The 25,077-nt window shown below is 41.0% G+C and overlaps 1 protein-coding gene across 2 annotated transcripts in view; it reads left to right on the top strand.

The window, feature by feature from the left end:
* Usp47 (ubiquitin specific peptidase 47) overlaps positions 1-25,077 on the top strand; it is a 90,877-nt gene extending 65,800 nt beyond the window's left edge. For both annotated transcript variants that reach the window (XM_028875842.2, XM_028875841.2), the window contains 14 exons: positions 1,648-1,760; positions 2,544-2,648; positions 3,576-3,783; positions 4,976-5,091; positions 6,878-6,997; positions 8,301-9,078; positions 15,850-16,025; positions 16,352-16,432; positions 17,841-17,956; positions 18,238-18,356; positions 20,703-20,833; positions 22,338-22,385; positions 22,476-22,606; positions 23,647-25,077. In XM_028875842.2, coding sequence (XP_028731675.1) covers positions 1,648-1,760; positions 2,544-2,648; positions 3,576-3,783; positions 4,976-5,091; positions 6,878-6,997; positions 8,301-9,078; positions 15,850-16,025; positions 16,352-16,432; positions 17,841-17,956; positions 18,238-18,356; positions 20,703-20,833; positions 22,338-22,385; positions 22,476-22,606; positions 23,647-23,821 — 2,417 coding nt within the window. In that variant the 3' untranslated portion in view covers positions 23,822-25,077. The remainder of the gene's footprint in view (positions 1-1,647; positions 1,761-2,543; positions 2,649-3,575; positions 3,784-4,975; positions 5,092-6,877; positions 6,998-8,300; positions 9,079-15,849; positions 16,026-16,351; positions 16,433-17,840; positions 17,957-18,237; positions 18,357-20,702; positions 20,834-22,337; positions 22,386-22,475; positions 22,607-23,646) is intronic.

The following is a 25,077-nucleotide window of genomic DNA, read 5'->3' as shown; positions in this document are numbered from 1 at the left end:
TTGCAGATGTGTAGACTGGAAATAATGACCCCTTGTAGAGTTGTTGTACATGAATGAAGCAACACTTTAGAGGCTTGCAGCATAGCTAGTATGCAGTGAAAGCTCAAATTAGCTACTGTTTGTTTCAGTTTCAAGCTTTTTGGATTTGTTAATATCTGCAGAGTTTGAAAGAGGACTCCACGTAGTCTGAAATACTTCAGAAATCTTTTGATATAGTATCTGTTTATTTGATTAAAGAACAAATAAAATTTTGTGAATCTAGTACAAATTTTTATTATATTTTAATTTTATTAAGAATCCCGGGGGCCAGCAAGATGGCTCAACTGGTAAAAAACACTTGCTGCCAAGCTGATGGCCTGATTTCAATGCCAGAACCTTCAAAGCTGCCCTCTGACCTCCCAGAAACAATCTTGAGTATAAAGTGTGTTTGTCCTTTTTATTTATATTTTTGATTGATATTACTTTAAATTCTTTAGTTGTTAGGGTTTTGTTTTCTTGCTAATTCTTACTCATTGACAGTGTTGGAAACATGTTAAGGTGTGTATATGTTTGACTATAGACGCATACACAGATGATGACTTTGCTTATATTCTTTTCATAATTTAAAGTCATCACTAGCTTTGATCTCAACATTTATTTTTAGTAGCTGATGTGCTCTTAGTATATCTGTTTCAACTATTATATTTTTTGTTCACATTTTTGTGAACAAAAGTTAGTTTGTGGACTCAGTCAATGCAAAGTTTAAAACATAGTCATCATTTCAATAAATGTATATTTCAAGACCTATAGATTGACTGGACGCAAAGCCAGGGTTGAAATCCATGCATCCTGTGTGCCTCGCTGTGGACAGTGCAGTGCTTCAGCCCTTGGCTAACTCCCCGACTCTAGTTCTGTGGCATTGTGTCATCTGGTTGAGAATGCTTGTAGCTAGTTGATTGCAGGAAGGTGTCCTATACAGCCAGCAAGGGAAGAATTTTTTTTCTTTTTCTTCTCTCCTTTTTTTTAGACTAGAGCTGATTTCTAGAAACATTGCATTTTCACTCTTTATAGGGCCTATTGATACTCATTGTTCTCCTTAAAGTCAAATATTCATTGGCTTTATTCAGGTGTCTTAATTTCACTTTGTTTCTTATATGCTTTTAAGTCACATGTTACTGTGGAGTTACCAGTTTGGTGCCTCTGCCTTCTTTGGTTAGAAGGTAGCTGAAGGACTCTTGAGCAGGAAGGGAAGGTAGGAATGCTATCAGAGTGTTGTAGCAATCACGTATGTAGCAACAGTACCTTTTATTCATTTGCATTAGATTCTAACCAATAACTTTTGGGCCAGGCGCTTTTAGTAAGCTAAAGGAGCCAAGGTCTGGAGAAGTAAAGTTGCCCACGGCCAGAGGGTTCCATGGTAATAGCAGAAGTTTAAATAAAAAGTGGTTTTCCCTTTCCAAAGCTTTTGAAATTTTGAAATCTCATTGAATTCTGCTAGGAATTGAGCCATTTACTAGGTCTGCATATGGTTTCACTATCAATACCTCTCACTATTGCCTGGAAGAAGCTTGTTTCACGCTGAAAGGAGGACACGTGTTTCCATGGCAGCACAGGAGAGCAAAAAGAGCACAAGATACTGCTCTGAGTGACACTGTTTTATGTTCCTAGAATTTCTAGAAGTGGATGAGTACCCAGAACACATTAAGAACCTGGTGCAGAAAGAGAGAGAATTGGAAGAACAGGAAAAGAGGCAACGAGAAATTGAACGCAACACATGCAAGGTTCGATTCCATGATTGTGATTGACAAGTGCTATTGAAGTCTGCTCTTCTGACTGCTGTCATTCTCATGATAACCCAGAGTCAGTTCTATGGACAGTTCTGCCCATGTGGTCATTGGGTAGTATGGCTTTACCACAGGATGAGCATAATTTGGTGCTGAAGTGTGGTGATGTGTAGGATGGTGTTCAGTGCTTGTGCAGCTGTGTGAGGCAGGCATTCCCATGTCCTCAGGAACAAAGGACTGGGAAAGGCACAGAAATGAAGGCCACACTTCAGTCACTCTCCCACTGCCCTTACTGTTCTCCTTCAAAATCCTTAAACAGATGGGAGGTGGTGGCGCATGCCTTTAATCCCAGTGCTTGGGAGGCAGAGGCAGGCAGAACTGTGAGTTCAAGGCCAGCCTGGTCTACAGAGTGAGTTCCAGGATAGCTGGGTCTACACAGAGAAACCCTGTCTAAAAAAAAAAAAAAACAAAAGAAAGAATAGTCCCAACTATGTTTTTTGTTTTTTAATTACATTGTTTTGACAATGAAGAAAAGTACTATCTGTTGCTGGGCAAGATGGGAGCACACCTTTGATCCAAGCACTTGGGAGGCAGAGGCAGGTGGGTCTCTGTGAATTCAAGGCCAGCCTGGTCTACAGAGCAAGTTCCAGAACAGCCAGGACTGTTAAACAAAGAAACCCTGTCACAAAAAAAAAAAAAAAAAAAACACCACTATCTGCCAAAGAATTCAGCTGTGACACTTGACCTAGTGAGTTGATGATGGTATTTTCTGTTTTGTAGATAAAATTATTCTGTTTACATCCCGTGAAACAAGTAATGATGGAAAATAAGTTGGAGGTTCATAAGGATAAGACATTAAAGGAAGCAGTAGAAATGGCTTATAAGGTATGTCTAATGCACAGTTGGATTTTAATTTTGATAGCTCCCAAGTTTTATAGTTGAAATAGATGATGATTTAAGTACTTTGAATGGATTTGATAGCCTGTTAATCTCCCTCCATCCACCAGTTTCTTCATCTGAAAGCCATTTAACCTTTCTGAATCCTGGAATTAGAATTAGAAACACATTTATTTGTGCTTTCTGTTTACTTAGAAGATATCTATTGTGTGCCTTCTGTATGAGCCATTAGAGATATCAGGGGGAAGACATGGTCTTGGCCTCATGGAATTTATAATCCAATGGGAAAAAGTTTTTCTTTGACAATTTGCAATTATTTTGTTTAGATGTCATAAAGTAGTACATTAGTATATTGAGTAATAGTATATTGAGATAATTTATCCTGCAATAGTAACCATGATAAGAACACAACTATGTCATTGTATGGTTTGTGTTATTTTAGGAATAATGAAAGGTGGTTATTAAATAAAGCTAGGCATGGATGCTCATACCCTGTAATCTCAGCATTTGAGAGATGGAGGCAATAAGATCAAGTGTTCAGAACCGGGTATTGGTAGCACACACCTTTAATCCCAACACTCAGGAGGCGGAGCCAGGTGGATCTCTGTGAGTTCGAGGCCAGCCTGGTCTACAGAGTGAGATCCAGGACAGGCACCAAAACTACACAGAGAAACCCTCTCTCAAAGAAAAAGAAAAAAATAAAATAAAGTGTTCACAATCATCCTCTTTTGCATAGTGAATTCAGGGTCAGCCTGGGTTACACGTGGCTCTTTCTCAAAATGAAAGGTATCTGTTACTCCAATAAAAATCATAATTGTATATATTTTATTGTTTATATGAATCTATTAGTAGGATTACTGCACACGAAACTAAAGCACTCTTTGTTTATACTTGTGGGGGATTGTGTTTTGTTAGATGATGGACTTAGAAGAGGTGATTCCGCTGGACTGCTGTCGCCTGGTAAAATATGATGAGTTTCATGATTACCTGGAACGATCATATGAGGGAGAAGAAGACACACCAATGGGGCTGCTCCTGGGAGGAGTCAAGTCCACGTACATGTTTGATCTGCTGTTGGAGACTAGAAAGCCTGATCAAGTTTTCCAGTCTTACAAACCTGGAGGTAAGCAATTTTATACTCCTTTGAGTTACAGTGGGCTTTAAATTACTGTGATCAAATGTTTTCTTCATAGAAGTGAATGAGATAAAAAACGTTTTTAATATGTTCTTAAAGTGCACATAATTTTGACAAGTTGAGAAGTAGTCAGCACTGAGTTTGAAGTTAAGTTTTAGCTTATGCTGGCACATGCTGTGATTCCAACAGTGGGGAGACTGAGATGGGCATTTCACAAGTTCAGGTGGGCACATTTGCTAGACCTTGTCTATACACAGAATTTAAATAATGAGCAGCAGCAACAAGAAAACACTTCTCGGTCTTCAGTAGGATTTTCTTCTTTAATGTGGAGTGCTAAATGATGTAGTATCTGCCTGATAATAAGAAATGCCGTAGTTATCGGCTCAACTCCTAAGGGTATCTCTGTCGACATCTTTCTCTCTCATCCTCTTCTCCCGCTTTCCCTCTCCTATTCATTATGGAAGCAATACACTTCCTTGCTTTGTGTGGCTCTGCTGTCCAAAGTTTATTTATCATTTAAGTAAACACTATAAGGGGAAAATTGAGAATTAACATTAAAACAAAACAACTGCTAGATGTAGTTCTTGATGGCTATTTCTTTTTCAAGTGACTAAAATTTAGTTATAATCTAAAAACAAAAAAGAAACTGATATACCACACCAGTTTGTGCATAGAATTTTCTGTGGGATTTGAAGTACATTGTTTGAGGAGAGCAACAAGGTCATGAATGGCTTAATGGAGGTTGTTTATAAGCAGGGTTATATCTGCTCCCTTAGTATTTATTTTTGCAGTCTCTACACCATGTATACTTTCAGTGCTGTAGCTTTCTTTCTATTTGGATCATTTTGCATATGTATTTTACATTTGATCCTAAGACCAAGAAGCAACTGGATTGTATTTTTAATTTGCTTAATAAATTTGAAAGTGATGTTACATTTTAAAAAGAAATAAAAATTTTTTTTTAAAAAATTATATTTGGATTTTTTACAATGCATAGATCTAAAATAATGCTTTTTAATGAACATTAGATGGATGTAATATAAACCCATTATATTCAATAATGAGAGCATACTCTCTTTGCCATCATCTATTAGAAACATATTTAGAATGCACTGCTCATGTAAAATACAGTTTAAGAAAATAACCTTCAGCTATGTTTTCATGTTTTCCAATGCGATAGAAGTGATGGTGAAAGTGCACGTTGTGGATCTGAAGGCAGAGACTGTCGCTGCTCCTATAACAGTCCGTGCTTATTTAAATCAAACAGTTACAGAGTTCAAACAGCTGATCTCAAAGGTAAGTGGTAAAATTAGACCATGAATGTTTTTGAGTTCTTACTGTGTGTACAGCTCACTGTAGTAATTCCAAGTTGTAGATTCTTCTGTAAAGGGGCAATATTTATAAGCAGAACACAATTGAAATACAAAGGGATACTTCAGGTAGAAGAAACAGACTGAGCAACTTTGGGGCATGAGGCAGTAGCACTGACCCAGACTATAGTTTGAGCTGGGTGAAACACATGCTAGGGATATGAATTCAATTTAGGTCTTAGTTAGGGTTTCTATAGCTGTGAAGAGACACCATGACCACCACAGCAACTCTTATAAAGAAAACATTTAATTGGATAGCTTACAGTTGAAAGTTTTAGTCCGTTATCATCATGGTGGGACATGGTGGCATATAGGCAGACATAGTGCTGGAGAGGTAGCTGAGAGTTCTACATCTTCCACAGGCAGCAGACAGAAGTGGTCTGTCTCACTGGGCATGGCTTGAGCATATATGAGACCTCAAAGCCTGCCTCCACAGTGACACACTTCCTCCAACAAGGCCACACCTACTCCAGCAAGGCCATCCCTCCTAATAGTGCCTGGCTGGCCTGGAACTCATTATGTAAACCAGGCTAGTCTTGAACTCATAACTATCTTCCTGCCTCTGCCTTCTGGGTGCTGGGATTAAAGATGTGCACCACCACACCCAGTCTTTAATATTTTTATTACATTTATTTTGTGGTTTGTATGCATGCACTCAGGCTTAGTGACGAGACTTTATCCACTGAGTCATCTCAGTTCTGAATGAAAGGTGGTGACATATTAATAGCAACAGTGAAGTGGAGGAGCAGACTTGACAAGAACGGTGATGGATTAAATAGTGGCTCAGAACATAGGCCTATTCTGAATGTTTGAGCAGGAATGAGATGATGAAAACATTTGGATCTCTTTGGATAAATGGACTGGACCATGTGTGACAAATGACTGTTCTCTTTCAAGGGTTCCGTACTGTGTACCTTGAGCACACAAACAGGTAGAGTTTTGCAGCCTTCCTTACTGTCCATTGAATGCAAGTTAAAAAAAAAAAGTTTGAAGTACAGTTTTCAGGTCTTATATTATAGCTCAATGTCTGAGGACTTACTGACCATCAGTAAATAAGTGTTCTGGTTGTGAGGGATTTTGTCAGTTCTGTCAGGTTTGGTGACTGTCACTGTGTTTAAGCAGTAACAGCTAAGAGATTTCAACAACTGTTGGCAGGTACATCAGAGGACAAATCATACTATATGGTGGCCTGCCTGATGGCTAACTTGACCACACATGCATACCACGTGATCAGATGGCTCTATGCATTTAAAATAAGTGCCATATGCAAACATTTTCAATCCAGTGCAAAATATAAGCCCTGAGGTTGGATTTAAAGAGAAAAAAGAGGACAATACAATATGTTAGCCCACTCTGATGAAGCTAATAACCTCATTGAGGAAAGAAATGTTTAAAGAACAAATGTAATCACAGAGTTTTGTCATAAACAAAAGCCTTGAAAGTTAGAAAGTGTTACTTTGCTCAGTTTACAGCTTAAGTGATAGGGAGATGACTAAGAATTTTTCCTTTGAGTCACCAAAAACTGTTAAATCTCCACTTAAAAGTATCTTTCTCTGACACTTCTTTTGAGGGGTGAGGGTTGGCCCTAGAATTGGCACCCAGGTCCCTGCTCTCATCAGCTTTGAGGAACTCACCAGTTTTCTCTTTCGTGTGTCTAAAGCCAGCCAGAATTCCTTTGGATAGCACACTCTGTACTGACACTCTCATTACAGGCCACGCACTTAGCTGCAGAATCCATGCGGATAGTGCTGGAACGCTGCTACAATGACCTGCGCCTTCTCAGCGTGCCCAGCAAGACCCTGAAGGCCGAGGGCTTCTTTAGAAGTAACAAGGTATTCCTTTACCTTTTCATTGTGTCTTCACTGCTAACAAATGGAGTGAAGTTGAGTATTTATTGTAAGCCTGGCTGCGAGCTACCAGCACTTTCCCCATCTGTCTGTGCAAGTAGCCTTCCAGTGAACACAGCTGCCCCAGATTTTCTTCCTTTGTCATCCAGTCGGGCTTCTTTCTCTGCTGACTCCTCCTTGCTGCTGCTCCTTTTCCCTCTGCCCTGTGCCCTCTGCCCTCTGCCTAGGAGCACTTTTTCCTGTTTCCCTGCCCTCCTTCAGTTTTCAAGCTTTGAGATTTTTGCGATTGAGTCTCCTTCCTTGGTGACTGTCTTCCTAGTTTCCATCCTTGAGTTCCCTGGTAACCAAGTTAGAGATGGGCCTCGTAGACTCTCCCATGCTTGTCCCCTTTGCCTGCTCGTGTCTCAGTTGGGGAGGAGACAAGTTGTCCAGCTTGTTTTAGGACTCGCCACCTTCAGTGTGCCATTGATACCATGGCTTGCCCCGTGTCCTGGTGCATCCAGACTTGTTCACTACCTTCTGCTCAGCACATTTGCCAGTCTTTCGTCTTAGTACATACTTCCGTGTAACCTTTTTAATAGCATTTTATTCTGTGTCTTCTTCTGATACGTGTGTGATATTAAAATGTAATCTATGAGCTGGTGAGAGCATTCATCAGGTACAAGATGCTTGTGACCAAGCCTGACAACCTAAATTTGATCCCATGAACACATAAAGTAGAGAGAATTGACTACCTCAATTTTTTTCTGAACTCTGTACGTGTGCTACACACCCATACACCATATACACACTCATGTGTGTACAAGTTTTTTAAATATAATTTCATTTTTTAATGTTTAAACTATAATAATGTTAATTTATGATAAAGAGTGCCAGAGCAATCCTTTTAGTCCCCATTTTTTTTCTTACATGGTTAACTAATAGTCTTAAAATATAACGTTTATTAAATAGTAATAGGTTTTACCTTTTTATGAAAAGCTCAACATAATGTTAATTATTGCCAAATTTATGGTTAAGTTTTGTTTTGTTTTTTGGAGACAGGGTCTTATATTTACCTTAGCTGGCCTTGAACTCACTACGTAGACCAGGCTAACCTGTGACAGTCATCCTGCCTCTATCCTACAAGTACTGAGATTGGGTATATGCTACCATGCCTGGTCAAATTTATGTATAATGTCGCAAGTTTTATAGCATATTATGTACTAACTTGTATTTATACGATGCTCTTATGAAGAATAAGAATACCACTAATGTTGTATGGAGTGTAACTCTCTCACTCACTGTTTAGGTGTTTGTTGAAAGCTCTGAGACTCTGGATCACCAAGCAGCCTTCACAGACTCCCACTTGTGGAAACTTCTGGATCGACATGCAAACACAATCCGATTATTTGTTTTGCTGCCTGAACAATCACCAGGATCTTATTCCAAAAGGACAGCGTACCAGAAAGCTGGAGGCGATTCTAGTAATGTGGAGGATGATTGTGAAAGAGTCAAGGGACCTGCAGGGAACTTCAAGTCTGTGGATGCTATTCTAGAAGAAAGCACTGAGAAACTCAAAAGCTTGTCATTGCAGCAGCAGCAGGATGGAGACAATGGAGACAGCAGCAAAAGCACCGAGACAAGCGACTTTGAGAATATTGAGTCCCCTCTCAATGAGAGGGGCTCTTCCACCTCTGTGGATAATCGAGAGCTTGAACAGCACATTCAGACTTCTGACCCAGAAAACTTTCAGTCTGAAGAACGCTCAGACTCGGATGTGAATAATGACCGGAGTACAAGTTCAGTAGACAGTGACATTCTTAGCTCCAGTCACAGCAGTGACACTTTGTGCAATGCAGACAGTGCTCAGATTCCTCTGGCCAATGGACTCGACTCTCACAGTATCACAAGTAGTCGAAGAACTAAGGCAAACGAAGGGAAAAAGGAGACGTGGGACACGGCTGAAGAAGACTCGGGGACTGACAGTGAATATGACGAGAGTGGCAAGAGCAGGGGGGAAATGCAGTACATGTACTTCAAAGCCGACCCCTACGCCGCAGACGAAGGCTCTGGGGAAGGACACAAATGTATGTACTTGAGAGGAAGGCTCTGGAAGGGCACCAGGGTGTTCCTCACTAACGTTTGATTAGGCTTCCCTTGCTTAGCTCTAAGACTGCCTTGCGGTAACTTCATGGGCTGTGAGATAGTTCAGCTTTCTTTCATTGGCAGTGCAGTACTTTAGGCAGTAATTGTGTTGAGTTAAGTAGAAGAGTAACCAATAGTAGGAAAGTCTATGGTAAGAATACCAAGGAATACTTTAAAGGTAACATACACCCTCACTGCTAAAGAAGCCAGATGCTTTCAAGAGTTTATTTTTGTTTGAGAAGTTTATATATGCATAGTAATGTGTTTGGATCAAATCCACCCGTTTCCTCTCCTCCAGTACATTCTCTATTCCCCACTACTGCCACTTTTCCCTCCCAGCTTCATGTGCTGTCTGTAAACTCATTGAGTCCACTTAGTGCTGTCTCTATGTGCATTGGTATAGGGCCATCTACTGGAACATGAGTAGCCTCTCAGGGGCCACACCCCTGAGGAAAACTTGATCTTCTTTCTCCAGCAGACATCAGTTGCCAGAAGCTTCTCACCTAGGTTGGTACTATGAACCCTGCCCATCGGTGTTGGAACTTCGACTGTGTTGATTTCTGCAGGGCTTGTGCATGCATTCACTAGCACTTTGAGTTCGTGTGTGCAGCAGCCTTGCCACATCTGGCAAATACTGTTGCTACAGATGTCCACTACCTCTGGCTCTTAAATTTTTTTTTTTTTTTTTTTTTTGGTTTTTCGAGACAGGGTTTTTCTGCGCAGCTTTGCGCCTTTCCTGGAACTCACTCGGTAGCCCAGGCTGGCCTCAAACTCACAGAGATCCGCCTGGCTCTGCCTCCCGAGTGCTGAGATTAAAGGCGTGCGCCACCACCGCCTGGCCTGGCTCTTAAATTTTTAACACCCCCTGTTCCGAAATGTTCCTGAGCCTTGGAGGGTAGGGTGTGTGTATGAGATAGCTGTCCCATTTAAGGCTGAGTACTCCATAGTCCTTTGTTCTCATACAGTAACCAGTTGGGTCGCTCTATTAATTGCCATCTACTGCAAAAAGAATCTTCTCTGATGAGGGTTGAGAGATGTACTACTCTATAAGTATAACATCGTAAGTACTTAAGGGACACTTAATGTCCATTTAGCAGAATGATAGTACTAAGTTCTCCCTTAGGGCCTGTGACCTAGCCAGCCACTGGGCTTTGACCCAGTTAATGGTCCTGTCTTGTGGAGCAGGCCTTAAGTCCAATCAGAAAGTGGTTAGTTATTCCCATTAACATATTTGCTACTATTGCAGCAGTGGGCAAATCATATTGGGCCTGTCCTTATTGTAGCTCTCCAGATTCACAACTGGGTAAGACAACTGGTTATTTTTCAACCCCAGTAGCGTGCATAGAACCTCCCAGCATTTTGAAAGTTAGCCAACAGAGATGAAACTTTCAGGTCAGTACCAGCTTGATTTCTCCATGCCCTATGACTCAATATGTGGTGTCTTCAGCGGTAGGGTCTTAACATCAAGCTATAGAGGATAACCGAGAGCTATGGCAATAGGCTTGGATTGTTTGGATGGCTTCAAAAAGTTGTTACTCAGTTTGCAGGAAAAAAAAAATTTTATACCTCTTTTCTATGTCCCAAAGGAACAACTTCATTCCCATATCCTTTAAAAAATCTATATTCAGTGGCAAAAGAAAGGGAGTTTGGGAGTGAGGGTTCATTTATTACCTGAGTCTTATTTTTATTTTATGTGCTTCTGGGGATGGAACTTGGTACTTTACCACTGAGCCACATCCCAACCCTTTTAATTTGTTAATTTAATTGTGTTAATTTGATAGTGGGCAAGAGATAAACTAGAGTTCTGAATGTTACAGATCTCAAAGGACAAAAAAAGGGAGAGATTTGTCAGCATAAGCATTTGAGAAAGGCAATAACAGCAGGCATACCCACAGTGTAGGCCTGTATGAGTTGTAAAAAGAACTTTTGGGAAGGACTTTTACATATCCACAGGTTAGAGCTAGTCACAAGTTAACAAGAACCAGAGTCAAGATATATTTCTTTGTCTGGGTGGTGGTGGCTCATGACTTTAATCCCAGACCTTGGGGGCAGAGGCAGGTGAGTCTCTGAGTTCAAGGACAGCCAGGGTTACACAAAGAAACTCTGTCTTGAAAAGACCAAAAATAAATAAATAAATAAATAAATAAATAAATAAATAAATAAATAAATAAATAAAGCATATATTTCTTTTCCCAAGTATGAAAAGGAAGTAGCTTTCTGAAAAGTTAAATACTTAGTAGTATTACTCTTTAACAAAACATGTATTAGCCTGGCTTGGTGAAATGTGCCTTTAATTGTACCGAGTGAGGGGCAGAGGCAGGATGATCTCTGTGAGTTCTAGTCCATCCTTGGCTACATAGTGGGACTCTGTCTCAAAAAACACAAACGAAGCATTTATTAATACTCCCCCTGTGTTTTTTAGTTTTCAGAATGTTTATTTCTCCAAGTGTCTCTGAATTATTAAAGCAAGTCCTGGTGTCCTCCATTGACATATTAGAAAACTGCAACTCGCAGAAGATGGAGGCCTGGCAAAAGAGCACACATGTATAACATCTGTACAGTGAGCAGCAGGACTGCTACAACATATATATACGGCTTTTTTAAGAGTTTGTTTTTGCTTATGTTGGGGGGGAAGAGTATATGTATGGGGATGTTTAAGGAGACCAGAGAGGAAATCAGATCACCTGGAACTAGAATTGCGGGTGGCTGTGAGCTGCCCTGCATGGGTGCTGGGAACTGAACTCTGGTCCTCTACAAGAACACCAGGCAGTCATAACTACTGAGCCAGCTTTCCAGTCCCTGTAAGGCTTCTAATTGAATGTGCATGCTTCCTTTACCTTTGGAAGAGAACCCCTAGGTGTCAGACCCCATATAGCAAGAAGTAGAAATGAAAGACAGCTCCGTCAGTAAAGTGCTTGCCTTGCAAACATGAAGATGTAATTCAGTACCCAAAGCCCATGTAAAAACAAACAGGTGGGGTGGTGCACACTTGTACTTGTAGTCCCAGCTCTGGGAAGGCAGAACAAATAAGCAGATCCCTAGGGCTCTCAGGCCAGACAGACTGACTCCTTAGCAAGCTCCAGGCCAATGAGAAGCTCTGTCTCAAAAAACAAGGTTGATAGCTCCAAAGGAAGCAATACCTGATAGTGCTCCCTGGCCTCCACAAGCAGGCAGCATGTATGTGTGTGCAGACATAGACACATGTGTACACAAACAAAGAAGAGACTTGGCCCAGGAGATAGCACATCAGATAAACATGCTTCCTGCTAAGTCTTGATGACCTGAGTTTGATCCCTGGAACCCACATGGTGGAAGGAAAGAACCAAGTTGTCCTCTGACCTCCACATGCACTCTGTGTTCCCCTACATATACATAGACAAGTTAATAAATGTGAAAATGCTTTCTAAAAAGAAAGAAATGAGATGACTTATAGACTGACAGGTCTATCTTTTAAATGAAGGTAAAGAAATCAGTAATAAAAGTGCATAGTAACCAATAAGATCTAACTAACACCAGAATCCTTTGACATCCGTATATGTCCTGTAGAAACTCAAGTGTAAAAATGTAGATTGCTGGCCAAAATGGTGACAGAGGAACAATATTGTACTAGTGCTTCTTCAGTTTCCATCCAGGGGCTGCACCTCCAAAGGCTCATTAGCATGCATGGTTTCATGTATTCTGCTCAGCAGCTGTGTGAAGCCTGTTTTCCCTGGTGAAATATCTGGTTCAAACAGGTTCAGTTGTCTGGGGTTGTATTCCTAGTAAGGTATGCTGCCAGGATTCCACTCTGGTATTCTGATTGTAAGCCACCACCTAGATGCCACTGTCACTTTTCCTGAGAAGAAAACTAGCAAATAGCAACTGCTGCCTGGTTACAGTCAGCCAATAAAGGTGCTGAGAAAGAGGAGAACTACTCTCTGGAGGAAGAGTTTGGACATTTCTGTTTGACAGGGAACAATAATTAAAATCAGTTGGCTAGTAGTCTCTACCTCAGCATGGATTGATTCAGCAGGAACACTTGGAGTTAAAGTCTAAAGTCTCATTTCTCTGTTTGCAGATTTGATAAATTCTTTAAAAGGTAGGTTACTGGCCAGTTTAATCTTTCTGGAAATGTGTAGTAGGCTAGTCTTACTGCTCACTGAAATAATAGATAGGGCTGGGAGGGGAAACCACTTTTCCCATCTGTTTAGGCTACTAGAGACCATATAGAAGACTTGTTTGCAAAGAAAAGTTCTACATTGATCTTGATGTTTAGAAAAGGCTTGGAGATGGGGCCAGTGGGGGTGACGGGGAGATGCTGGCCAGCTGCCAAGGTTCCCAACTGTCTCTGCTGTGACTGAGTCACTGCAGTCCTCAGTGACTTGAAAGTGAGTGCTGGGACACAGTGGGCTATGAGCGATGGCCTGTTCACAGTGGTCTAGCAGACAAAGAATTCCAAATCCCAAGAATGATCTATCATGCATAGCATCATAACATTGGCAGCTGACTTAGGCAGTAACTGAATTGCATCTAAGATGCTCATCCGTAAGCCACACGGTGTGCTCAGGAATTCTTTAAGGGAGTAATTACCTCTCTGTGAAAAACATGCCCTGGTGTGATCAAGTTGTGCTAGTGCTAAGTCTATAGCACTTAGGTATGAACAAGAAAACCAAATAATGGATATAGTGCATGGACTTTGAAATGTCTTCATATAATTTTGGTATCCTAAAAATACTTGAAGTTGTATTATGAGAAGGCTGGATCCTGTGGTTTTTAGAGGCAGAAGGGAAAAGAGATGTGGTGGTCATCTCTAACACAGTTAGAGCTGCTACAGGAAGGGAGTGTTTGCTGAGGCTGTAAGTACAGAGAATTCTAATCACAGGCTCCATAAAGGAGCCAGGAGTTCATTGAAACCAGGCCTGCTTGGTGCTTGACTCCAGATTAGACTAGATCAGTAACCCAACGCCTGTGTCTCCCCATGACACGGCATTACCAGAAGCTAGGAGAGGAACCAGATGGCCTTGCATTTAAGTGTTGTGTTGGGCTCATAGAATCTTATGGGAGAACTGAGGTTCACATTGGATCCCTGCCTATAAGCCCTCAGCTTTTGATTTCCAGTCACTTTCCATTACGCACCTCCTTCAGAATCTCCAATGTCTTGTTGAACAGTGCAAATGTAAGCTTGTTTGCCATATGATTAACATTTGGGGACATTCCTTAAAGTTTAGAAGTTAGGAATCTAGCAATTAAAAGAAAAAAGCTTCTTCAAGCTCAAGCTAATGGCTGTCTGTATTTTCTCCTCATTTACACTCCTTACATCTACTGATACCTGTTTTATTACCAGGCAAGTAGTCAGTGAAGATTAACATACTCAGAATGTTTCATCCATTCAGGAGTTGAGCTGGCCTGAGAATGTAAACCAGAAGTGTTTATGGCCTTTTGTAAAGTTGAAAAGAAAGGGGGTCCTACTGACAAGGTAGCCAGCCTTAGGGCTGTTGAGGACAGCCTGGAAGCATGGCTGCTGTTGGGTTTCATACCTGCCTTACTACAAGAGAAAAAGAGTTAGGCCTGCAACCGTGTTTGCTAGAATGTAAAGACCAGGATAGCTAGATGCATTCTTACAAGTATCTAATAAGGTGCAGAAGGCTGAACGGGGTAGGGGTAGGTATTAGGAAAGAATAGAGAAATATAGCTTATTGGCCAGGCATGGTGGTGCACACCTTTGATCCCAGCATGGAAGCAGAGGCAGGTAGATCTCTGAGTTCTAAGCCAGCCAGGGCTACATAGTGAGACCTGTCTCAAAAAAAAAAAAAAAGAGAGAGAGAAAAAAAACCAGAAAAACAAAAGTAGTTTATGAGAAGTAATCTTGTCATAATGCCAAGAGAGTTTCAGTTTAAGCCTAGGGGAAGTGAGAACAATAGATCATTTACATACAATCCTGCTATAGTTCAACCACATGATAAACATGCATTTCAATATGCTAGTCCTTTTTTTCCTAATAAAAATCCCAGAATTATTATTCCAGATAATATTGCTGCCGGATTTTGAGATAGCTGCCATAGATTTTGCACTGTGTTAAAAAGCTTCATAAATGTGAGCTCATTGAATTCACACACAGCATTGTAACACTATGCTTTCATCTCCATTTTCCCTAGACAGAAACAGGGGCGTGGAAGCCAGTGGTACTCTGTGTCTCATGGCTAGTAAGCAGAGGAGCAATGGTGTGACCCAGCCAGATGGCCAGAACTAGTACTGTGACACTAGAAACATTTGTGTTTTAAGAGACTCCCTAGAGCAGCAGTTCTTAACCTATGGTCATGACCCTTTGAGTTGCTGGGGGGGGGGGGGGGAGTCGCTTAAGTCATTGGAAAACATAGATATTTACATTATGATTCATAACAGTAGCAAAATTACTGTTAGGAAGTAGCAGTGAAAATAATTTTATGGTTGGGGTCACCACAACAGGAAGAACTGTATTAAAGAGTCTCAACATTAGGGAGGTTGCAGACCACTGGCCTAGAGGTTTGATAGATTACACTTATCAAGTCCTTAGTCTTCATCTGGGTTGTTTATATGTTGTCTTGTTTTTTTATTTAGTGTTATTACCTAAAAATCTAGCCCAAAAAAAGATACTTTTTCCTATTGACGGTATGATAAGAAATGTGCTCTGTTTTACAATATTCAAAGGCTGCTTTCACATTTTTGTTCCTGTTTTGTTTGGTTTTTATACTTAGGGTTGATGGTGCATGTTGATAAGAGAATCACCCTGGCAGCTTTCAAACAGCATTTAGAGCCATTTGTTGGAGTCCTCTCCTCTCACTTCAAGGTTTTTCGAGTATACACCAGCAACCAAGAGTTTGAGAGCGTCCGACTGAATGAGACCCTTTCGTCATTTTCAGATGACACTAAGGTTGATTCCGATAATCCTTGTAGAATTAGTCCATTTTAAGTAATGGGTTTGAGCGCAGCTTGCAGACCTTCCAATGAAGGTGAAGTAGGTAGCCCCCAGGATAGGTGGTTGGCGGCTCCTGGGTGTTTGGATTGTTCTTTGCTTGTTCACCCAACAGGCCGAGTGTTAACTGTCAGTTAGAGCTCTAGTGGTGGGGAGTCCGAGGTGAAGGTGCACCTGTTCCCTGGGAGTCCATGAGATAGGGGTGGGGAAACCAGAAGCTAACAACAGAGTGAGCCTCGGCTGCTGCTGAGGCAGTTCATCTAAAGAATGTTCTTGATCCATAGATCACAATCCGGCTGGGGAGAGCGCTGAAGAAGGGAGAGTACAGAGTTAAAGTGTGCCAGCTCTTAGTCAACGAGCAAGAGGTGAGTGACACTTATGACAACAGGAGAGTACCAACCGCTGTGGGTCGAGATAGATGACTTGTAGTCATCTCATCTCTTCTGCAGTAGTCAGTTCTGCTGTGACAGTACACAAGTAGCCTGTATCCCAGTGAGGTCAGATTTACAATACAGGCATGGTGTATTGTCACACACGGGAGTAAGCAGGCTTTTCCTGCATTGAGGAGATAGATGTGTTTATGGTTGCCTTCTGGGAAGGATGGTGCTGTTGTACAAGAGGATGGCAGCTGGCCTGCCTATGTGGGTACCTTCTGTGTCCAAGGTAATCATGGTTTTAGAGGTATCCCTGTAGTGTGTTGTATGATATCAGTTCCTGCAAAGACTCATTTAAACTCCATCAGTTAGCTCTGTGGTCTAAGTCCTGTTTAGTATTCCCAGTCTGTAGTTGAAGAAGTTAGGTAATCTGCTAAAGGTCATAGTTTGAATGCTGTATAAAGGCTCTCCACAGACTGGTTTAAGAAGGAATCAGACTATTTCAGTTTATCTCATACATAAGACTTAGGCCTAAATTACCCAAACGATGAAGAATGTCTCCAAGATGCTCATCATATAGTCATCTAGACAAACATGAAGCTGGAACTTTGTATACAATGCCTTTATTAACTGAACAATGTTTTATCAATCATCTTATCCTATTTTCATTCATATGCTTCTTCTGAGTCCTTTGTTATTTGTTGAAGACTGAATATACATTCCTTCATTGAAATCCATGGAACTATGCCTTTACCTTTCAAAAATTGTCATATTTGGCCGGGCGGTGGTGGCACACGCTTTTAATCCCAGCACTCGGGAGGCAGAGGCAGGCGGATCTCTGTGAGTTCGAGGCCAGCCTGGGCTATCAAGTGAGTTCCAGGAAAGGCGCAAAGCTACACAAGAGAAACCCTGTCTCAAAAAAACCAAAAAAAGGGCTGGAGAGATGGCTCAGAGGTTAAGAGCACTGCTTGCTCTTCCAAAGGTCCTGAGTTCAATTCCCAGCAACCACATGGTGGCTCACAACCATCTGTAATGAGATCTGGTGCCTTCTTCTGGCCTGTGGGGATATGTATAGACAGAACAATGTATACATAATAAATAAATAGATCAAAAAAAAAAAAACAAAAAAAAAAATTGTCATATTTGATGACAAATAGGGAAATATGAATACATTATCCTAGTTAATCATCATGATAACTCTGAAAGGAAGCTGTTGTCCCCACTTTACAAGTGAAAAAACTGCTGAGCCTATAAGTTATGGAGCTAACAAGAACAAGGAGACAGATTCTTAAACTCCATCTGGCCCTTCCTTGTCACGCTGCCCAGCACAAATAAAATGCCTTCTTAACCCTTGCTTCATGGTGACACATGAACTCTAACTGTGTGTTTATATTCCTAGCCATGCAAATTCCTGCTAGACGCTGTGTTTGCTAAAGGCATGACTGTGCGGCAGTCAAAGGAGGAGCTGATTCCTCAACTCAGGGAGCAGTGTGGCTTAGACCTCAGCATCGACAGGTAAGTGAGGCCCCCGTGCTGGCTGTTCATGCCACCTTCCCTCCAGAATGTAGTGCCCAGCAGTAGGAGTAGTAAGCCGAAGTGCTAGACTGCTCGAATTTCCCTGGAGAATACAGGATGTGATGTACTAGAGGCATTACCTCTGCATCACCCCTAAATTTTAATGAGTAACCATTTGTCTTGTACTTTGAACCCAGTTCAGTTTTGGTGTCTAATTAGTGTACTTTTTTAATTAAATATGTCAAATTATAGCATTTTTAAATGTATTACTGTATTTTTAGGTTTCGTCTAAGGAAGAAAACATGGAAGAACCCTGGCACTGTCTTTTTGGATTATCATATTTATGAAGAAGATATTAATATTTCCAGCAACTGGGAAGTTTTCCTGGAAGTTCTTGATGGTATTATCATTGTTTTTTGGAGAAATAAGTATCAATTAGAAAGAACCATAGAGCTAATGGAAGCCTAATCGCTTAGTGCCTGATCTCAAATTGAGTTGTGAGAAGTGTGCTGTATAGTGCAGTACTGTCCTTTATCGGCATCCGGCCGTGGCTTTGTGCCTGCTCCATTCCTGAGATTCTTCTTTCTTTCCTTGTACCTAACATAGCTGCTTGCATTCTTTTTAGAAGATATCACTTGTCTTTTGCCTTCTAATATTTCTTCTTTTTTCTCATTTTCTGGTACATAAAAATTATAATTTAAAAGTTTGATATGTTTTTGGTTCATTGTGCAGAAAATTCTGTTGATATTACCTTAGTCATGCTTGTTATTTCTTTATCATTGTCCCATATTTTATGTTGAGAATATGCTATTATAAGTGTGTCAAAGACGTTGAAAATAGCTGTTAGTGGCCTAGGCTACTGCTACTTCAGAGTGCTACCAACAGGACAGTTAAATGGCAGAAGCTTAGTCTTTTACTGAGGTCAGAGGTCAAGGCATTAGTGGAACTGTTTCTTTTTTTCTTGCTCTTATTTGGGAGGTGTGTCTTCCAGAGCTAGGGTGGTCTACATTGGGCTTGTAAATAGTTAATGTACCCCATCTTTGTTTTCAACTTCACATGGTAGTCTCCACGTGGGCTTGTCTGTACCCAAACTTCCCATTTTTAGAGTACACTAGTCAGCTTGAATGGAGGTCTACCCACTTATTTAATTTGATTCCATAACTGTAATTAGGTTACATTCTGGGTTATTTGGGCACTTGGACTCCATGTTTGTTAAAACAAGCAACGGGGCCCATGACAGTGACCTGGAGCAGCACTTGTGTCTGCCACAATTCCCACTTTAACTTTTAGTACTGGGATTGACTAAATACTCCTCTCAGAAGAGTGGGGGAGAGTGGCTCCGGGGAGATGACATTGAGGTGAACAGTTAGCTTCGTCTTATATGTTTTGATGCCACTTCTGTCCACAATTTAGACAATATGATCATAGTTCTTAGGGAGTTCAATAGCCCTTCTTACTAGTTGTTTCTAATCTAAATCAGCACCACTTGAGCTAGGTACTTGACAACTGGGGAGGCAAAGAACTCCCAGGGCAGCAGACACATGCTGCATGCAGGTGTCCTTCTCGAATGTCTGGAATCTGAGAGAACAATAGCCTTGTCTGAGCAGACTGAGATAGGATCATGAAGGTCACATAAATAGGCCAGTGCCACAGAAAGTGGCACTTTCATTGTATCATGTCAATATACATTTTTAACATCAAAATAGATGGATAAAAAATGAGTCATGTGATTAAATCCCAGCAACATTTATTCAGCCGTAGTGTACCAGATGCTGCTTATCTCTGGTGTTATATGAATAAGCTAGAGATTGCCCACCACATGCACAGTCTGAGAGGAATAGAGCAGCAGGTGTATCACTCTTAAGTTGCTAGTTGCTGAGACTGGCTAACCACAATAGAAATTGTGTGTATGTCTACCAGAGAGCTAAGTGACAGGTGAGCTGAATTTTGACAAGCCACTGAGTTTTGGCTTCAATGAAAGAGGGATAAAATGAAGGTAGCTTGATGGTAGTTTAGATTGAAGTCAGAGCTACTGGCATTGGAGGAGACTGAAGACCTAAAAGGAGAGTGACTGGAAGAGCGGTGTCAGACAGGAGTTGAGAGGAAGCAGTGTCGGTTAGGACACTGATGGCTAGATGGAAGCTGAGAGTGGAAGGTTGTGTGTGCACATGCTTTTAAAGAAAACAGGAGCTGGAGGCCTGGCTCAGCAGCTAAGTGTACTGGCTTCCTTTGCAGAGGACCCAAGTTCCATTTATTCCCAGCACCCACATAGTACCTCTCAACCATCTGTAACTCCAGTTCCAGGGGATCTAATGCTCTCTTCTGACCTCCAAGGGCAGCAGGCATGCATATAGGCAGATATACATATAGGCAAAATATACACAGATATACATATACCAAAATTCCCATACACATAAAATAAATACATAATTTTTAAAGGGGGCTGAAGAGTTGCCTCAGTGGTTAAAAGATCTTGCTGCTACTTCAGAGGACTTGAGTTTGATTCCTAGCACTCACATCAGGCAGCTCACTACCTTCTGCAATTTCAGCTTCAAGGGATCTGACACTTTCTGGCCTCCATGAGCACCAGCACTTACATACACATATCCATACAGAGACACACATAAATAAAATCTTTTTTAAAAAAATAGATCTTTGTGTTTAGTTAGGAACTACAGGAAAAGTAAGATTATAAACAAGCCTTTTGAGAAAATAGAATGTTGGGTGTAATCCTGCATGTCCTTAGGCGTAGAGAAGATGAAGTCCATGTCACAGCTTGCCATTTTATCAAAACGGTGGAGGCCTTCAGAGATGAAGTTGGATCCCTTCCAGGAGCTTGTGTTGGAGAGCAATAGTGTTGATGAACTTCGAGAGAAGGTAAGTTCATTTAAATAAAATTAGCTAATACACATTTTCCTGTGTTATGTAGGAAGTGACTACCAGTCACTGTTGTCAGGAGTTTTATTAGTCTCTGTCATACTTTGTATCACTATTGTCCCTTAGAGCTCCTTATGTTTTGAAATTACCTTGTTTTCATTGGTCTAGAGGAGGATCTTCACTTTTCATTACTTGGCCAACTTTGTCCTAAGTTTTTAAGATTAGTTAGAAGTTACTAAACTGCTGTATGGCTAAATGAACAAAGGAAAGAGAATTGAATGGAGGTCCTAGGCCATACTACTGTGAATATACCTGGTGGCATCTGGTCACAGAAGCTAAACAGACTTGGGCATGGTTGGTACTTGAAAGGGAGAATTGAATAGAGTGAAGATACGCCTTGCATTTTACTGTAATTCGGGTGTCATGAGGAAGTGGGAATTGCCCTCTCTATTGGTGGTACTACTTCAGTGGGTATTTTTAAAACATCTAATGTCCACAGTGCATGCCTGCAGTCCCCACACTTGGGAAGTAACTCAGTTACAGTTGCCTGGCATGTAATCCCCAAATAATTTAATTATATTATATTTACATAAGAAGTAAAGGAAAATGACAGATGTGCTTCTTAAATATTGGGAGAACAGTACTTCTGATCTAGTGCTCAAAACCAGAAAAAGAAAGGCATGCTACACAAAAGCTTAAATGTTCTGTATGACCCCAAATACTAATTCAGAAAAACAGCTTACAGACAAAGCTAGAAGACAAGAAAGGAGGAAACTATTTGAAACCTTCATGGGACTGGTTGGTTTGTTTTATTTTAGTCAGAGTCTCACTCTGTAGACCTGACTGGCCTTAAACTCCCAGCACTGAGATCACAGGCCTGCACCACACTCACTGATGCCCTAGTGTAAATGCAACCACGGTCTTAGCAAAGAGAACATAAGCAGCTCAGTCTTAAGGTGAGCAAAGAACATGAGCAGGCAACTTGTAGAAGAACCACAAAGGCAAAGAATAACATCCTTTTTGAGCTCTTCTCAGTGAAGAGTTAGAAAATTAAAAGAATATCTAAACTTGTCCAGCTTTGCAGCTGATGGGCAAGATCATATCACTCTGATAGATTTCAGAGTGGCAGATGTTGTCAACATGCTGTCAGTACTTGAGATGAGCAGAGCTCTACATCCAGCAATGTGATCAGGAAGTTGCTCTGGATTCTGTGTTTCTACAATGGTTGTGTAATAAGAGTGTAGAGATAGCTCAGAATAGAACTTTATGCTTTTAGAAATGTGTAAATGTGATGTGTGTAGAGTCAAGTCTGGAAGGAGTATGCTAGCATGTTCCAGGGACATGGGATTTACATCGTGGGCAGAGATGCAAATTTCACTATCTTCTAATTTTTTTAAATCAAATATATGTTTTTAAATCCTGCTAATTTTGTAGAAGAAAAGGAAAATAACTTCTCGAGAAAAATTGCTTTTAAATAAACTTACACAAGACTTTTCTTTTCTAGCTGAGTGAAATCAGTGGGATTCCTTTGGAAGACATTGAATTTGCCAAGGTAAAACCTGAGAACATTTGCATCCTAGTGCTGGTATGCCACAGATGTGGTTCATGGTGTAACTCATCTAGTCATTCTTTTTCTTCTTAGGGTAGGGGAACCTTCCCCTGTGACATTTCTGTCCTTGATATTCATCAAGATTTGGACTGGAATCCTAAAGTCTCTACCCTGAATGTTTGGCCTCTTTATATCTGTGATGATGGTGCCGTCATATTTTATAGGTAAAGTGCAATGATTTTGTTGCTGCTAGTGTTGATGTGTTTGTGGCGTTGGACCTTTACAGTGGCTTTGACATAGCGCCACTGAACAGTAGCAATGCATTGAGTGCTGCACAGCGCAGCATGAGGTTTAGAGTACTGTAGTTAAGATAGGAGACAGAACACTACTGCCACGGACCTGTGACCCCAGCAACAGAGAAGTAGATGTAGGAGGAGCAAGGATCAGGCCCAGTTTCTGCTATATAATGGGGTTGATACCAGCTTCAGCTATGTGATACCCTGTCTTAGTACTCGCCCCTAAAAATAACATCAGTAAGAAGTGAGGGAGGGCAGACAAGATTGCCCGGGTAGGTAAAGGCACTTGCCACCAAATATGATGATGTGAGAGTTCAGTCCCCAGAACTCACATAATTTAAGGAGAAAACCGATTCTCCCAAGTTGTCCTCTGATCTTAACATACATGCTGTGACATGCTAGGACATGCCCATTCACGCTAGGACACAACAAATAAATATGAAAAGGAAACCAGTGAGATTAATTATAATTGCAAAAAAAATTTTTTTTAATCCAGTACATACAAAATGTTACTATAGCATGTCACTGACATTTTGGGGTAGCTTACATTCTTTCATTTATAGATGTCTAAGACTACTGTGTACCACACTTCCAGCATGGCTCAATGTGGTCAAGACATACTTCAGGTGCTCTTTAGCTACCATGTTGGACAGCACACATACAAAGGAAAACAGTCTTTGGAACCTGGAAGTCAAATCTAACTTGTTTGTTTTCCTAGCTCTTACCTGTAAAGTGGTGACAATGCTGTCTTTCCTGAGAATCCAGGCTATTTCATAGAGCTATCATCTGTTATAAGTAAATGTTCAGTAATGCAGATTGTTCTACTTTTAATACTCACGTGAGACGATTCTGTGCACATGTGATTAAGCAACCTAGTCCATCCTGGTGTGTGAGAGCGGGAAGAGGAACACAATAGCAGTCAGACATAAGTGACCAACTGGTCTAATGCATTTGTATTTTACATAAAGGGATAAAACCGAAGAAGTAATGGAGTTGACAGAGGAACAAAGAAATGAACTGATGAAAAAGGAAAGCAGCCGACTGCAGAAGACTGGACATCGTGTAACGTACTCCCCTCGAAAAGAGAAAGCACTCAAGATCTACCTGGATGGGGCGCCCAATAAGGAAGTGGCTCAAGACTGACTGCCGGTGTAGCCTGTTCCCTGAGGGTTGGTTTAAGTAGATGGTTCACTACTGCTGGATAGTGCCATTTTGGCCGGACATGGTTGGGGTAATCCCATGACACCAGCACTGATTGGACCGCCCTTCACCAATCAGAAGCTCAGTGCCCAGTGGGCCACTGTCTTGACTTGGAATCATGTTGTGCACTATGGTCAGATGTACTGTAAAGCCAAGGATGTGCAAAGAGAAACAAGCAAAGCCTGCTACTATGAAAGGGGAGGGGGACGAGTAGATCCATTGATTGCGGACAAATGTGCACATAGCCGCTAGTAAAACTAGCCTCAAACAGGATGCTCATAGCTTAATAATAAAAGCTGTGCAAAGGCCATGAATGAATGAATCTTCTGTTTATTTCATTGATACACACATTACCTCATTGACAGTTCTGAAGCAAATGCAACTGTGTTGACTCTTGGTAAGCAGCAAAGAGGAGCTGAGGAATTCTTAGAACCAGCATAGCCCACAGAGGAATCAGGAAGATGTTTTTTACTTTGTTTCACTTTTTACAAAGTATTAAGAACCTTAGCAAAACAGCCCAATATCTGTTTCCCTTAGGCCACTCCCAGTAGGTGCACTGTGGCTGCTACAGGTTTGTTATTAGAACCAACTGTATTTTAAGCTCTGGATGTAGAGAATGTCTCACTCCTTCACTCGGCATGTAAATAAAGGGGTCCTGTTGAGTTCTCCCGGCTGCAGTTCTGCTGTTTGCCATGGTTCTTTGCCTCTCATTCGTCATGTACATTTGTGTACACTGAAGCTCAGCAGTCTGCCCATGTACTCCTCAGTGAGGCTCCATAGGATGTATTTGCTCGTTAATGAGGGTTCTCTGTTCAGTAGCTTCAGTCTTTTCTCTGTACATTTATTTTCAATGAATTCAAGTTTGAGTCTTCTAGAATGCTTGTAAAGTCCCGTTTTAATTTTTAAGAGTCGATTTGTAGTTCTGTAGTGTAACTTTGGGGAACCATCTGCCCATCATATGGAATAAAGTTTCTCGGGGGCCTTGGTGTAGACTTGGTGCCACATGATTCATTGCAGAGTGTGCTAGAATCAGCAGGCTTCTTCTGCTCTGCTAAATACAACTTCAAAGAACACAATTCTACATAAACTTTGAAATACTATCTAATTTATAAAAGTCAATAAAAAGGTTTTGGTAAAACTTTTTCATGCAAGATGCTGTTTACAACAATGAACACGCCAATAAAACATTTGTTCATGTT

This window comes from Peromyscus leucopus, chromosome 1, assembly GCF_004664715.2.
Source record: "Peromyscus leucopus breed LL Stock chromosome 1, UCI_PerLeu_2.1, whole genome shotgun sequence".
NCBI classification, from domain to species: Eukaryota; Metazoa; Chordata; class Mammalia; order Rodentia; family Cricetidae; genus Peromyscus; species Peromyscus leucopus.
Note: the sequence above shows the minus strand (reverse complement) of the source record. Positions and strands in the feature narration are given on the sequence as shown.